Here is a 12936-nt window from a genome sequence, read left to right on the forward strand (position 1 = left end):
ATCTGCCATTTAATTGCATTAATTATATATAAAAGTATTTATGTCCAAAGTCGATTGGACCTAGGGCATAATACTTACACACATAACTCATTCTTCCATCTTCGACATTTACTTTGCATTTACCTAAATCCACCATCCATGTGAATCTGATTCTTTTCCTGAACCCTATTTGTAGATGGCATGGGACTCAAGATAGGGATGGGAAAAAATCCATCAAAAAAAATAAAATTTTAAAACTATAAAAAGTCAAGAAAAAATCCGTCAAATCCTCATCTTCATCATTTGAAAATGCCCGAAGATGGAGGAAAATAGAATTTTGAGAAATTGTAAGGTTAGTTTTATGGTCTTTTTTTTTTTTCATAATGTGCTTTTACTTTAAGACCTTTAAGTAACGTCTCAAACTTTTGAAGAGTTAGAGATGAGATAAATTCGTTTTTAGAAACCTAACAATATACTAGAATCGCTTTAATACCAATTTGTTGAGAAATCGGGCCAAATAATAAAGACGAGAAATTAAGGACAATATGAAAAATAATGGATACAACAAGATTTATGTGAAAGAAGAGGAATGTGTTTAGAAGATTTGATGCTTTCAATTTAAATCTAAACAATTCTCTCATATTTTCTAAATGTATACAACAATGATCTAAATGTTGCCTTTAGTCTATAAAGAGCCTAGACCACGAGTATATATAGGAGCCAAATTTTGAAGTTATGGATGAAGTAGAACACAAAAAAATTGCGCCTTGCTGCTTCAGAGTTTAGGTGCCCTGTTTTTGATCCAATGCTTCTAAAACACTTTTTCATCCTCTCTAGAGTCATTTTTCCGATCAAACTTTCAATTCATGATGAAATTTGATTTCTTATCAATATAGACTTCCAAACTAAAATTATTTAGGCTTCCTCCATGAATTAAACTTCCAAATCATATGGAATTTGAGTTACAACCTAACATTTATTTATTCAAATTTTATATTCACCTCATTTTTGGCATGAGGTCAAATCACTTACATTAAGGTGTTAAAATATGTTAAGTCAACTAGGCATGAATTGCCGCATGAACGTACAACTCAAGTGATACACTATGCTGTAGCCTAACTGCCTCAACAGATCTAATCGTGTCAAACCATAATTTTGTAAAATATTTAAACTTCTAAATAATAATTGTCGGCCAGTCGCCATAACTAGTTCGCTTTGAGTAAAATTTATTCAACACAAGATTTAAACTTCTCAAAACACTCGCTTGTTCAACTATCATCTTAACTTCTGATTTCTTAGCATATCAAAGGTCTTCTATCCCATCATGTTAAGTTATTTGTTTCTTCAATTTTTTTTTCAATTAGAAACTGTAAATAAAGTTTGGCTGCACACCATCATCCTTTGGTGGTTTCTTAGTTGATCAAAGGTCATTTTTCCCATGTGTTTAAGTTATTATAATTGTTACTTTAGATTCTTTATTTAGTTGGTACAAGCCAAATGTTGAGATTGGAACAGAAAAACAAGTACAAATTCATTCACAAACGATTTATATAAAATTGTGCGACTCCTTGGTATTGGAATCGATGGATTTTTTTCATATCCACGCCAAGGTTACATTTTGATGAATCGACACTCAAGGGCGAATATGGTCATTTTGCTTACGTTTTAATTGACGTTGACCCTCAGCGATGTAAAATAAATTACTCTATCCTTAACATTGTAAATTAGGTCGTGTGAATGAGATATGCTTATCCATATTACATAATGATCAATACTTCGACTCATTTGATTTTGAATTATGTGAGATATGCAAATGTCATCTGTAAGGTAAATTGACCAAGTCATCTCTTACTAGAAAAGAGGAAAATGATTAAGGATGTAATTGGTTACATTCGGATGTAAGTGGGTATATGTCAATTAGAATCAGAGATGGTCTTTCTCATTTTATCATATCTATAGATAACCATAATAGTCAAAGTTATATATTGTTATGAAATTAATATTTGAAGGTTTTTAAACTTCAAATAATTCATAAATGAAATAGAAGATCAAAATGGAAAACATATTCGAATACTTAGATCAAATCAAAGTAAAGAATGTTTTAAGTGGTGACTTTCAAGATTATGTTAAGAGAAAAATGATTCTCTGGCAAGGTATCCACCACATATGCCATGGCACAGTAGTGTGCCTAAAAGGAGAAATCGCAAATGATGTAATCAACGATGAAGTCATTTAGAATCTCCAAATTTTTTGTGAGGCTATGCGCTAAACACTTTGTGCTACATACTAAATTGCATCCCATCTAACATCATTGATAAAATTTTGTATGAAATATGGATGTAAATAGCCAAATCTTTCTAGTCTTGAGATAATTTGGATAAGTTAGAGCCTTAGTTGGATTTGTGGAATATCTAAATAGTAATTGGATATTATTTCTATAATCTTATAAAGAAAGTCATTCAATTGAAACTTGTCATTCTCAGAAATATAATTCATTCTAAAAAACGGTGGTCGAAGCAAAATTAGAAACATGAAAGAGTGTTTCACCGATATGATGAACCGAATAAATGAGTTAAAGAGTCTAAGCCCACAGTGGTTGGGGGCATAGATTAATCTAGGATGCACTAGCAGTACTAGCTCCTAGTTAATTTCTTATGATCATTTGTTCTTGTTTAAGATACTCAATCCTGATTAATAATAATATATTACTAATCAAGGATGATGATCTTAATTGCTACACATAAACTAAGTTAAACATTGACTCAAAGAAATAGTATAAAGTCACATAAAAATTCAGCCCAAATCAAGAGGCCCAAGGAGTGAAGCTCAATTGGAGGATCCCCAAATCAGATAGCCCAAAGAACGAAACCCAATCAAACAAATCAAGATGAAGACCCAAATAGGGAGACCCAAGAACGCGGTAACGTCATCGTCCAAGTTTGCAAGTCGCCAGAATCTGAGCGAATAGAGTGCCATACAGTCACCCAGAGCTGTTATTCTATTCTCGCCCAAACCTTCAAGTTGCCCAAGGTCTTAACAAACATAAAGCGTCGTGGTTATCAAAACAGTTATTAAAGCAGCCCTATCACGTTCCACGATTCAAGGAATTCAATCGAAAGCGGTTGAACGATGAAGAGTAATGGCAGCAGTTAAAAAAAGCAGTTTTCATGACAAGTTGGCCATTACGAGGAAAGTGGGCAGTTATAGGACGATCAAGCAATTTTTAGGACGGTTGATCACAAAGAGATCGTCCATGAAGTATAAAAAGGAGAAAGGACATAGAAGTAAGAGACCGAATCAAAAACTCTCGAACAGAGAACATGTGATTTTCATTTCCTTAGCTTAGATTTAAACACTTTTCTTTCAGTAACTCGTGTGCTTGCGCCCCTTGGAGGCACATTGTTTTTAATTTCCAATTGTAAAGTCATCGCCAATAAAAGAACACCCCTTTTTGGGATTTTGTCTCAAGAGGTTTGTTCCTTACACAATCGTCTGATCCTTTTTAATTGTTAGCGACTAACCCGCGCGAAACAATTTGGCACGCCCGGTGGGATAGTGGTGTTAGGTGTTGAAAGTACAAAAGGTGAAACAATATGTTTCAGAGATCCGATAAAGGAGCAGCAAGTCAGGGAGGAATCCAGTCTGTGATCGAGCGATATGAGGAGCAGCATGCCTCTCCACGAACAGATGGACAGAATCAGAGCAGTAACAGTCGTTACGAACCAATGACGGAGTTGAGTCCTCGAACCATGCGTGCATTACTTGGAGAATATGAGTTTTTCTTTGATCTGTTATGGGATTTGCTAGAATGATTTAGTATTGCATTTTGGTAAATTAATGCATATGTTGTTGCGACAACTTGTTTTGTTTTTAATGTTACTAAAATGGTTAGGACTTAATTCTAGAATATTGTTTAGGGATTTTTTATTGATGATCCGAAGCTTGAACAGGGCACACGATGTATAGTTTTTTCTTTAATCTTACTTAAATGGTTGAATTTTTTTATATATTTTTGTTGGCTGGAGGTCAATTTATGTGTTCACCTCTTAGTATTACACTTTTATTCCTTTCAATTTTAATGGAAAATGAAAATTGGATACTTAAACTGATCACCTGTTTTTTTGGGAGCGGGGGCTGTTGGGAATATTTGATTTTGAAAGTTATTTTTATAATATGCTCTGTTTTATTTTATTTTATTTTTTGAATTGATATGTACTTGAGTTTCAGGATGGCTTGACAATAAAACCTCCGAAGAAATCTCCATTGGTGTTAAGGATGGTCGTCTTGCTTTTTGCCATGGTCTGTGGGGTTTATATATGTTCAATCTGCATGAGGCAAATAAATGCACGTTCTAATGGACGTGTATTGAGTGTTAAAGTGGTAGAGAGGCTGTGTGAAGTACCTGAAATTCAACCATCTGAAAAACCTTACTTGCATTTCCCCCAGCCAAAGACTTTTGCCAGGTACTACATTGTCCTCACTGCACTTTCTTTTCTTTTCTGTTTTCCGATTGTTAGTGGCAATTTTTGTTAGATTTACTCGTAGGATTTTGGTGATGAATTAGGGCCGAGTGTGGGTGCAATCCTGTGCAATATTTTGTGATTTTGTCTACACAGAGGTCTGGGAGTGGATGGTTTGAAACAATGTTAAACAGTCATATTAACATTACCTCCAATGGAGAGATTTTCTCGAATAAGGTTCGAAGAAGTAATGCATCGTCAATTGTCGAGACATTGGATAAAATTTATAATTTAGATTGGTTGACTAGTGCCTCCAAGAATGAGTGCACGGCTGCAGTTGGACTGAAATGGATGCTTAATCAGGTGATTTACGCATAAAGTTTTCCAGCTTCTACCCTGCAATAACTATATGCGTACGTCGCTATGCTCCTGAATAGATACAATAAGTACATTTTCCTTGATGAATTTATTTGTCACATTGATATTTAATATAGAACATTGATATGATTTATTTTCAATTCCATATGAGCAAGACATTTTGCGAATGCTTATGTTTTATTTCATAAAAATTCTATCGTTGCAATTTGTAGGGATCTTCTTGTAGTCATTACGTTTATAATAACCACATAGTAGAATTCAAATTACACAAATGTCTGACATGGAATACGCAATCCTGCATACACACAAGAAATCAGTCTTTACAAAATTATGAAGACTACTTAAATTACAGCTGGTGATTATTTTATATTTTGTTGTATTTCTGGCAGCGGATCAAACAATTCTGCTGGTGAAATATGCAATATAGAATCTTTCTTGATAACTCGATATGGTTCTTACTAATAATATTCCACCTTGTTATACTGTACAATTTAGGTGTTCGTGTTTTTCTGCCTGTTGTCACAGTTATCAGAATTTTATGTCAATGCATATATCATCTACACCTGCAGCACCTTTTAGGTTAAATGGTCAAACCAGCTGTCGACTTCTTGGATATTTCTATTACCTGGATAATATTATAGATTTGCATAGCATATTTTTTGTTGGTCTTCTTATTTGCCTCAGTTATGGTAATATATCATGTTGATCCCTAAACCTTTACCGATAAGAATTTGACTCCCCAAGAATAGATGTAAATAATACGATCTTTATAGGGCTCCTCTGACATGCACTCCTATGAATGTGGAAAAATATGCCTGATTGGTCGATTAGATAGAAAATTGTCAAGTCATCCGTAACTGTTTAGCCAAAACAAGAATTCATTTTGACCAAACCATTTAGTTTCCTTTGTTTATTGTGGATTATATCTCATTTCAAGATTCATCGACTGACTTGACGAAGGAATCTAGAGAGATCATGTCTTCATCCATAAGATTCAAGTACAGGGATCAATTGAAAATTTGATTCTATATGAACTAACTTTCAAATGCATTTTTGAAGGGTTTCCATAATATTAACAAGAAGCATAGAGGCAAATCTCTAATTGTTTTTCTTGTGCTTTCTATATTCCCCCTTTGGGGAGGTGAGTTATGGCTATCAGCAATTCCTCTGGTGCTTTGGAGATATTTATGCCCTGTAATGTTATTGTAATATGGTCGCTTGAAATGATTGTCAAAACAATAATTAGTGAAATAATTATGTGACACTGTTTGGTGCAATGTTAGAAACATATTTTGAAATGCCATAATTCGTGTAATAGTGTTAATCTGCCGATTATAGGATTTTAATAAGAGTTGCCTTCAATATTCTGTAAAGCACCTTGAACATCAAACATATTATTTGTTATATAAATCTATAATCAGGTCAAATAATTTGTGCTAAATAATTTATAATCAGTAATCAGGTCTAATAATTTGTGCCATACAAGATCTTAAATTTTATAGGTCCATATATATATATATATGAATAGATTGTTGGATAGAAGCAAGCAGCTCCAGAAATATAAAGGCTTTATATCCTGCTGAAAAGAGCGACATGAAGGAAAGTGAAAATATGCAGATTTCTAATATTTTGAACTTATAATTTACAGTAGTCGGAGTAATTGTCTTGTGAATTCTATAATTTGTAAGAGAGAGGATTTTAAAAACATTGTTAAATTCTTTGAGAACTCAGTGGAGCTACCACAGCTTAAAAACATATATAAGAAAAAGGATTTCGCTTCTTGGCCGAGCTTGTTCCCAATTTGTGTGTGGTTTTTATCCCATTTTATGTTTGATTTGTAGTTTTGGGCAGTACATAAAAAAGATTTTAGCCTTTTTCCTTTCCATATTACTGTCCACTAACCAACCAACACCCCTTACCAAATATGTCATAAACTTGCGCTGTGTTTAGCATGAGTTTGAATATTGTAGCCTGAGATATTTGTTAATTTTGTGATATGCTGCAGGGTTTGACGCAACATCATGTAGAAATAGTGGAATACTTCAAATCTAAAGGAGTTTCAGCAATTTTTCTTTTCAGAAGGAATCTTCTGAGACGGATGATTTCAATTCTTGCAAATTCTTATGATCAGAATGCCAAACCACTGAATGGGACCCACAAATCTCACGTGCATTCGCCCCAGGAGGTCCTTTCTTTCTCCATCTCTATATTCTTGTAAATTGGAACGAAAGTATAGATGAATTATACAATATTTTCTCACACTTTAATTACAATCTTAGAGCCTCAATATATAGCATAGGAAGAGGGCCAACAAGTTAACTTCCTATACATGGAAAAGAGAAAAAATTACCTAATCTAAATAAGGTTATACAATCATACATAATCAAATCCTAATTATCCCATAATCTCGGAATATCTACACTCCCTCTCAAGTTGAATCGTAAATGTTGATCATATCCAACTTGCAAATAAATTCCTCAAAATTTCGTCGTAGCAATCCTTTGGTGAAGATATCTGCAATTTGTTTTCCTGTACGCACATAGATCATGCATACGGTCCTTTCTTCAACCCTTTCTTTGATAAAGTGTCTATCCATTTCCACATGTTTGGTTCTATCATGTTGAACTGGATTGAGAGAGATGTTGATAGCTGCTTTGTTGTCACAATAAAGTTTTATTGGAAGTTTCACCATTGTCTATAATTCTTCCAATAACTTTTTTATCCACAGTCCTTCGCATATTCTTTATGCGACAGCTTTAAACTCGACTTCAGCACTGCTTCTGGCTACCACATTTTGCTTCTTACTTCTCCAAGTTACCAAATTTTCCCATACAAAGGTACAATAGCCTGTAGTTGATCTTCTATCTTCTATTGAACCAGTTCAATCTGCATCACTAAAGATTTCTATTTCTTTCTTTTCATTTTTCTTAAAGAAAAGTCCTTTTCCAGGAGTACCTTTAAGATATCTAAGAATTTTGTATACTGCTTCTAAATGAACTTCCTTTGGAGAGTGCATATGTTGGCTAACAATGCTAACTGCAAATGTAATATCAGGTCTAGTGTGTGAGAGATAGATTAATTTGCCAATTAATCGCTGGTATGTGTCCTTTTCAATTGATTTTCCCGTGTTTTCTTCCTTTCTTCCTGTCTCTATTGGTGTGTCACTTGGTTTGCAGCCAAGCATGCCAGTTTCCGTTAGAAGGTCAAGAATGTACTTTCGTTGTGAAATACTGATGCCTTTCTTTGATCTGGCAACCTCCATTCCCAAAAAGTATCTCATTTGTCCCAAGTCTTTTACTTCGAATTTCGTGGCTAGGCTCTTCTTAAGCCTTTCTATTTTCACTATATTATCTCCGGTCAATATGATGTCATCAACGTAAACAATTAAGATTGTTTTCATCCCTGTTTCAGATAACTGGTAGAACATTGTATGTTCTGACTGCCCTTGTTGATATCCTTGACTTGTCAATACTTTTGCGAATCTATCGAAACATGCTCTTGGTAATTGTTTGAGACTGTACAAGGATTTTTTGAGTCTACATACCTTATTTTCTTCCTTGCTTTCATAGAAGCCTGGGGTAATGTCATAAAAATCTATTCTTCTAATTCTCCATTCAAGAAAGCATTCTTGATGTCTAGCTGTTGGAGAGGCCAATCCAAATTTGCTACTAAGGACAAGATAACTCGGATTGTATTCAATTTTGCTACAAGGGCTAATGTTTCTGTGTAGTCAATGTCGTAGGTCTGTGTATATCCTTTTGAATGCAATAAGACGAGCTTTGTACCGTTCTATTGTCTCATTAGATTTGTACTTCACATGAAAGACCCATTTGCACCCGACGGGTCTTTTCTCCCTTGGTAAGTTTACTACATTCCAAGTTTTGTTTTTTTCCAGTGCTCGCGTTTCTTCCAAAACTACTTCTTTCCATTTGGGAGTAGCCATGGCCTCTTGAATATTCTTTGGAATTTCTGTATTATCAAGGTTATAAGAGAAAGTGTGAAATCTTGCAGATAGAGTGTTATATGAAACAAATTTTGAGATAGGGTGGAGAGTACATGATCGAGATTGTTTTTTGAGAGCAATAGGTAGATCACTTTCTGGAGCTATCATCGGTTCGAACTCTTTTGGTGCTTCAGATGTGAGGTTCTCCTTATACATTGATTTCGGTTTTCTTTAGTAAACTAATATCTCCTTGCTAAATTGTTTTTCAGCATCTCCCCCTGAGTTTAAGTTTACCTTTGTAGATGGCATGTTAGGACCAGGAAGAGTAATTGATTCGGATTCGGTGTTTATTATAGGTTCACTAGGGGAAAGATTAAACTTGAAGAATCGATCTTGATTTGAGAACCGATCTTTACTTAAATTCTCCCCCTGAAGATAGGGTTTTTTATAATAAGGGGTTCTTTCGAAAAACGTGACATCGATGCTAACAAATACTCGTATTGTGGATGGATCATAGCATTTGTAGCCCTTTTGGGTAGATGAATATCCAATGAGCACGCATTTAAGTGCATGAGGATCTAGTTTACTTTGGTGGTGAGGGTTTATGTGAACGAAAGCAGTACAATCGACTATGCGGAGTGGTTAGCTCGAATCAAGTCTGGAATTGGGGAAGAATTCCTGAAATACTTGGAGTGGTGATTTGAAGGAGAGAGTGCGACTGGGCATTCTATTGATGAGATAGACCGAGGTTAAAATGGCATCTCCCCAAAATTTTTTTGGCATATTTGTGGTGAACATCAAAGCACGAGCCACCTCAAGGAGGTGTTTATTTTTCCGCTCAGTAATGCCATTTTGTTATGGAGTATCGACACAGGAACTTTGATGAATTATTCCATATTTTTGGAGATACTCTTTCAAGGTGAGATTGAAATATTCTGTACCATTGTCAGTACGCAATAGTTGAATTTGTGTTTGAATCATTGAATGGAAATTTATGAATACGGATGTGACATCTTATTTTTCTTTTAGGAGATAAACCAAACATATTCTAGTATGATCATCTATAAATGTTATGAACCATTTCTTGTGCGTTTGATTCGGAATTCGTGAAGGACCCCATAAATCACTGTGAATTAAGGTGAATGGTTTCGAAGATTTGTATGTAGATTTTGGGAAGAAGGTACGATGATGTTTTGCCAGTTCACAATGTTCACATTGAATATCAAATGTCTTTTTATTGGAAAACATGGAAGGAAATACATGACGTAAATACTGAAAATTGGGATGACCCATTCTAAAATGCCATAACAAAAGCTCACTATCTCTAGGAACAAAAGTAGAATCATAATTTGCAATTTGATTATTCTTACTCACGTCTGCTTCCTCAAAGTAGTAAAGTCCCCCACATTCCTTAGCACTGCCAATCGTCTTCCCCGATGATAGGTCCTGAAAAATGCAATAAGACGGGAGAAATTTAGCTGAGCAATTGGAATTTTTCGTTAATTGGCTAACTGACAATAAGTTACAAGATAGGTTTGGAACGTGGAAAACGGACTCCAATGTTATAAAATTAGATATTCGAATACCCCCTTTTCCTGCTACAGGTGAGAGTGAGCCGTCTGCGATTTTAACCTTGATATTGCCGGCAGAAGTGGAATATTTGGAAAAAAGGTGGAAGGAGCCCGTCATATGATCGGACGTGATGTAGGGAGGTTAATAATTCAGTAAATAACAGGAAGAGATGGAGGAGGGAAGAGAAGAAGAAGACAGAGACGGGAAGAGAGGGGAACGGCTGCAAAGCCAACTCTTTATTTCATCAAATTCATCAATCCAAAATAACAAACCAAGATAGGTTTAAATAATAAAAACCTAGAAATATAGGGCCAAGCCCATTATTTAAGTCCTAACTAAAATACGTAAACTTAAATAAAAGTCCAACTGAAACAATAATAAAAGGATGTCTTCATCAACTCTCCCGGGGTGGGAGAAAACTCGACCCTGTCGAGTGGATATATCACCGTAGACTCTCGTCAATCTCCCAACCATAAGCTGAGTGGTTGGGCAAGTTTCTTCCGGCGTCTGTAGAAATGCGTCAGTGACGGTCTGAACCTGGTGTCCTCATCAATTCCTCTCGGGTGGACGGGAGGCGGTCTGGGCCAAGGAAGATCCTGCTGACTCCGATAAAGCTCTAGCAAATCTGGATCCAAATGCTGTAGTGTCTCCCTGGAGATCCATGCACAATCAGAATCTGGTCGACCAACCCAACGAACAAGGAAGCGCTGAACCTCTCCATCATTAGTGAACACAGTTTCTTCATCTAAAATAGCATCAATTTTATCTGTGTGTGCTGTGAGAGGTGGTAGTGGGTTAGAGGGGGCCAAAGAATTAGGATCAAGGTCCACAAAAGGAGGTGACAGAGGATCATCTGAGGGAAAGAAATGACCTTTATAAGCTACAAGGTCTTCAACATTGAAAGTATGGTGGTAACCAATGTGGGATGGAATGTCGACAATATATGCATTTGGACCAACTTGCTTTAAAATTTTAAAAGGACCAGCACTACGAGCTTGCAATTTGGAGGCGGGTCCATGTAGACGCTGCTCTGGCCGAATGCGAACCATAACGTAATCCCCAACATTAAACTCAATATGTCGTTTATGTAGATTAGCTTGTAGTTTATATTTTGCATTACTAGCTTCAAGTTGTTTATTAATCTCAATGTGCAAATCACGAAGGTGTTGTGCAAATGCTTCGGCTGATACTGATACTCTAGCCTGTGAGGACATAGGGATGAGATCTAATGGTTTCCTAGGCTTGTATCCGTGAACGGCTTCAAATGGACTCATACCTAAAGAACGATTTACGGAGCTATTATACGCAATTTGAGCGACAGGAAGGATTAAATCCCAATTCTGAAGGTTCTCCCGGACCAGACAACGTAATAAGTTACCAAGACTCCGATTAACGACTTCGGTCTGATCGTCAGTTTGAGGGTGGTAGGCTGTAGAAAATTTTAATTTGGTACCCATCTTATGCCACAAAGTCCTCCAAAAGTGGCTAGTGAAGCGAATGTCCCTATCGGACACGATAGTCTTGGGAAGCCCATACAGTTTGACAATCTCATTAAAGAATAATATGGCAACCTTGGACGCATCCGATGTTTTGCTACAGGGGATAAAGTGAGCCATTTTCGAGAAACGATCGACAACCACGAAAATAGAATCATGCTTCTTGGGGTGCGTGGCAGGCCTAGCACAAAATCCATACTAACGTCTTGCCAAGGACAATTGGGGACGGGGAGAGGAGTGTATAGGCCTGTGTTCTGCTTCTTCTGTTTGGCCAATTGACAAGTGTTACATGTACTAACAATTTTAGCCACATCTCTCTTTAAACTAGGCCAATAGAATTGGCGTTCAACCTCCTCAATGGTCTTATCACGCCCAAAGTGACCGGCTAACCCTCCCGCGTGAACTTCCCACACTATAAAATCTCGCACTGAAGTTCGAGGGATGCACAATTTATTGGCTCGAAAGAGATAACCCTTCTCAAGTCGAAAGCCATCTGTGCTGTTCGATTGTCCTCCTTGCAAATCAAGAAAGATATCCTTAAAATCTGGGCATGCCTCGTAATCCTCCTTAAGTCTTTCAAAACCAATGACTTCGACACTCATGATCGACAAAAGGGAGACACGACGACTTAATGCGTCAGCTGCTTGGTTCTCCACGCCCTTCTTGTGTTTTAACACAAATGAATAGGCCTGCAAATATTCAACCCAACGCCCATGCCTAGAACTTAATCTCTTCTGAGAGTTGAGGTAACGGAGGGCTTTGTGGTCCGAATAAAGGACAAATTCTTGAGGCAACAAGTAGTGGCGCCAATAGCGCAAAGCCTGGACCACCGCATACAGTTCCTTATCATACGTTGAATATCGCCGTTTGGCCTCATTTAACTTTTCGCTGAAATAGGCGACAGGGTGACGATCCTGACTTAAGACTCCGCCTATACCTACCCCAGAAGCATCACATTCAACTTCAAAGACTTTGGAAAAATCGGGAAGACGCATGACAGGAGCCTCTGTCATTCGCTCCTTGACTAACTTAAAGGCCTTCGCCGCCCCGCGTGTCCAATGAAACTCCCCTTTCTTCATGCACTCCGTGATAGGCGCCATAATAGTGC

At 36.6% G+C, this 12936-nt stretch overlaps 1 protein-coding gene across 2 annotated transcripts in view; it reads left to right on the forward strand.

Annotated features, from left to right (window-relative positions):
* The first annotated feature begins 4165 nt into the window (after nucleotides 1–4165).
* The window catches only part of LOC111411587, a 14407-nt gene continuing 5636 nt past the window's right edge, over nucleotides 4166–12936 (forward strand). The window contains exons 1-3 of one of the 2 annotated variants that reach the window (XM_023042093.1): nucleotides 4166–4442; nucleotides 4544–4802; nucleotides 6823–7002. In XM_023042093.1, the coding sequence (XP_022897861.1) occupies nucleotides 4255–4442; nucleotides 4544–4802; nucleotides 6823–7002 (627 nt within the window). In that variant the 5' untranslated portion in view covers nucleotides 4166–4254. The remainder of the gene's footprint in view (nucleotides 4443–4543; nucleotides 4803–6822; nucleotides 7003–12936) is intronic. The other variant, XM_023042092.1, reaches the window with a different exon arrangement.

This window comes from Olea europaea, chromosome 16 (assembly GCF_002742605.1).
Source record: "Olea europaea var. sylvestris chromosome 16, O_europaea_v1, whole genome shotgun sequence".
In the NCBI taxonomy this organism is placed as follows: Eukaryota; Viridiplantae; Streptophyta; class Magnoliopsida; order Lamiales; family Oleaceae; genus Olea; species Olea europaea.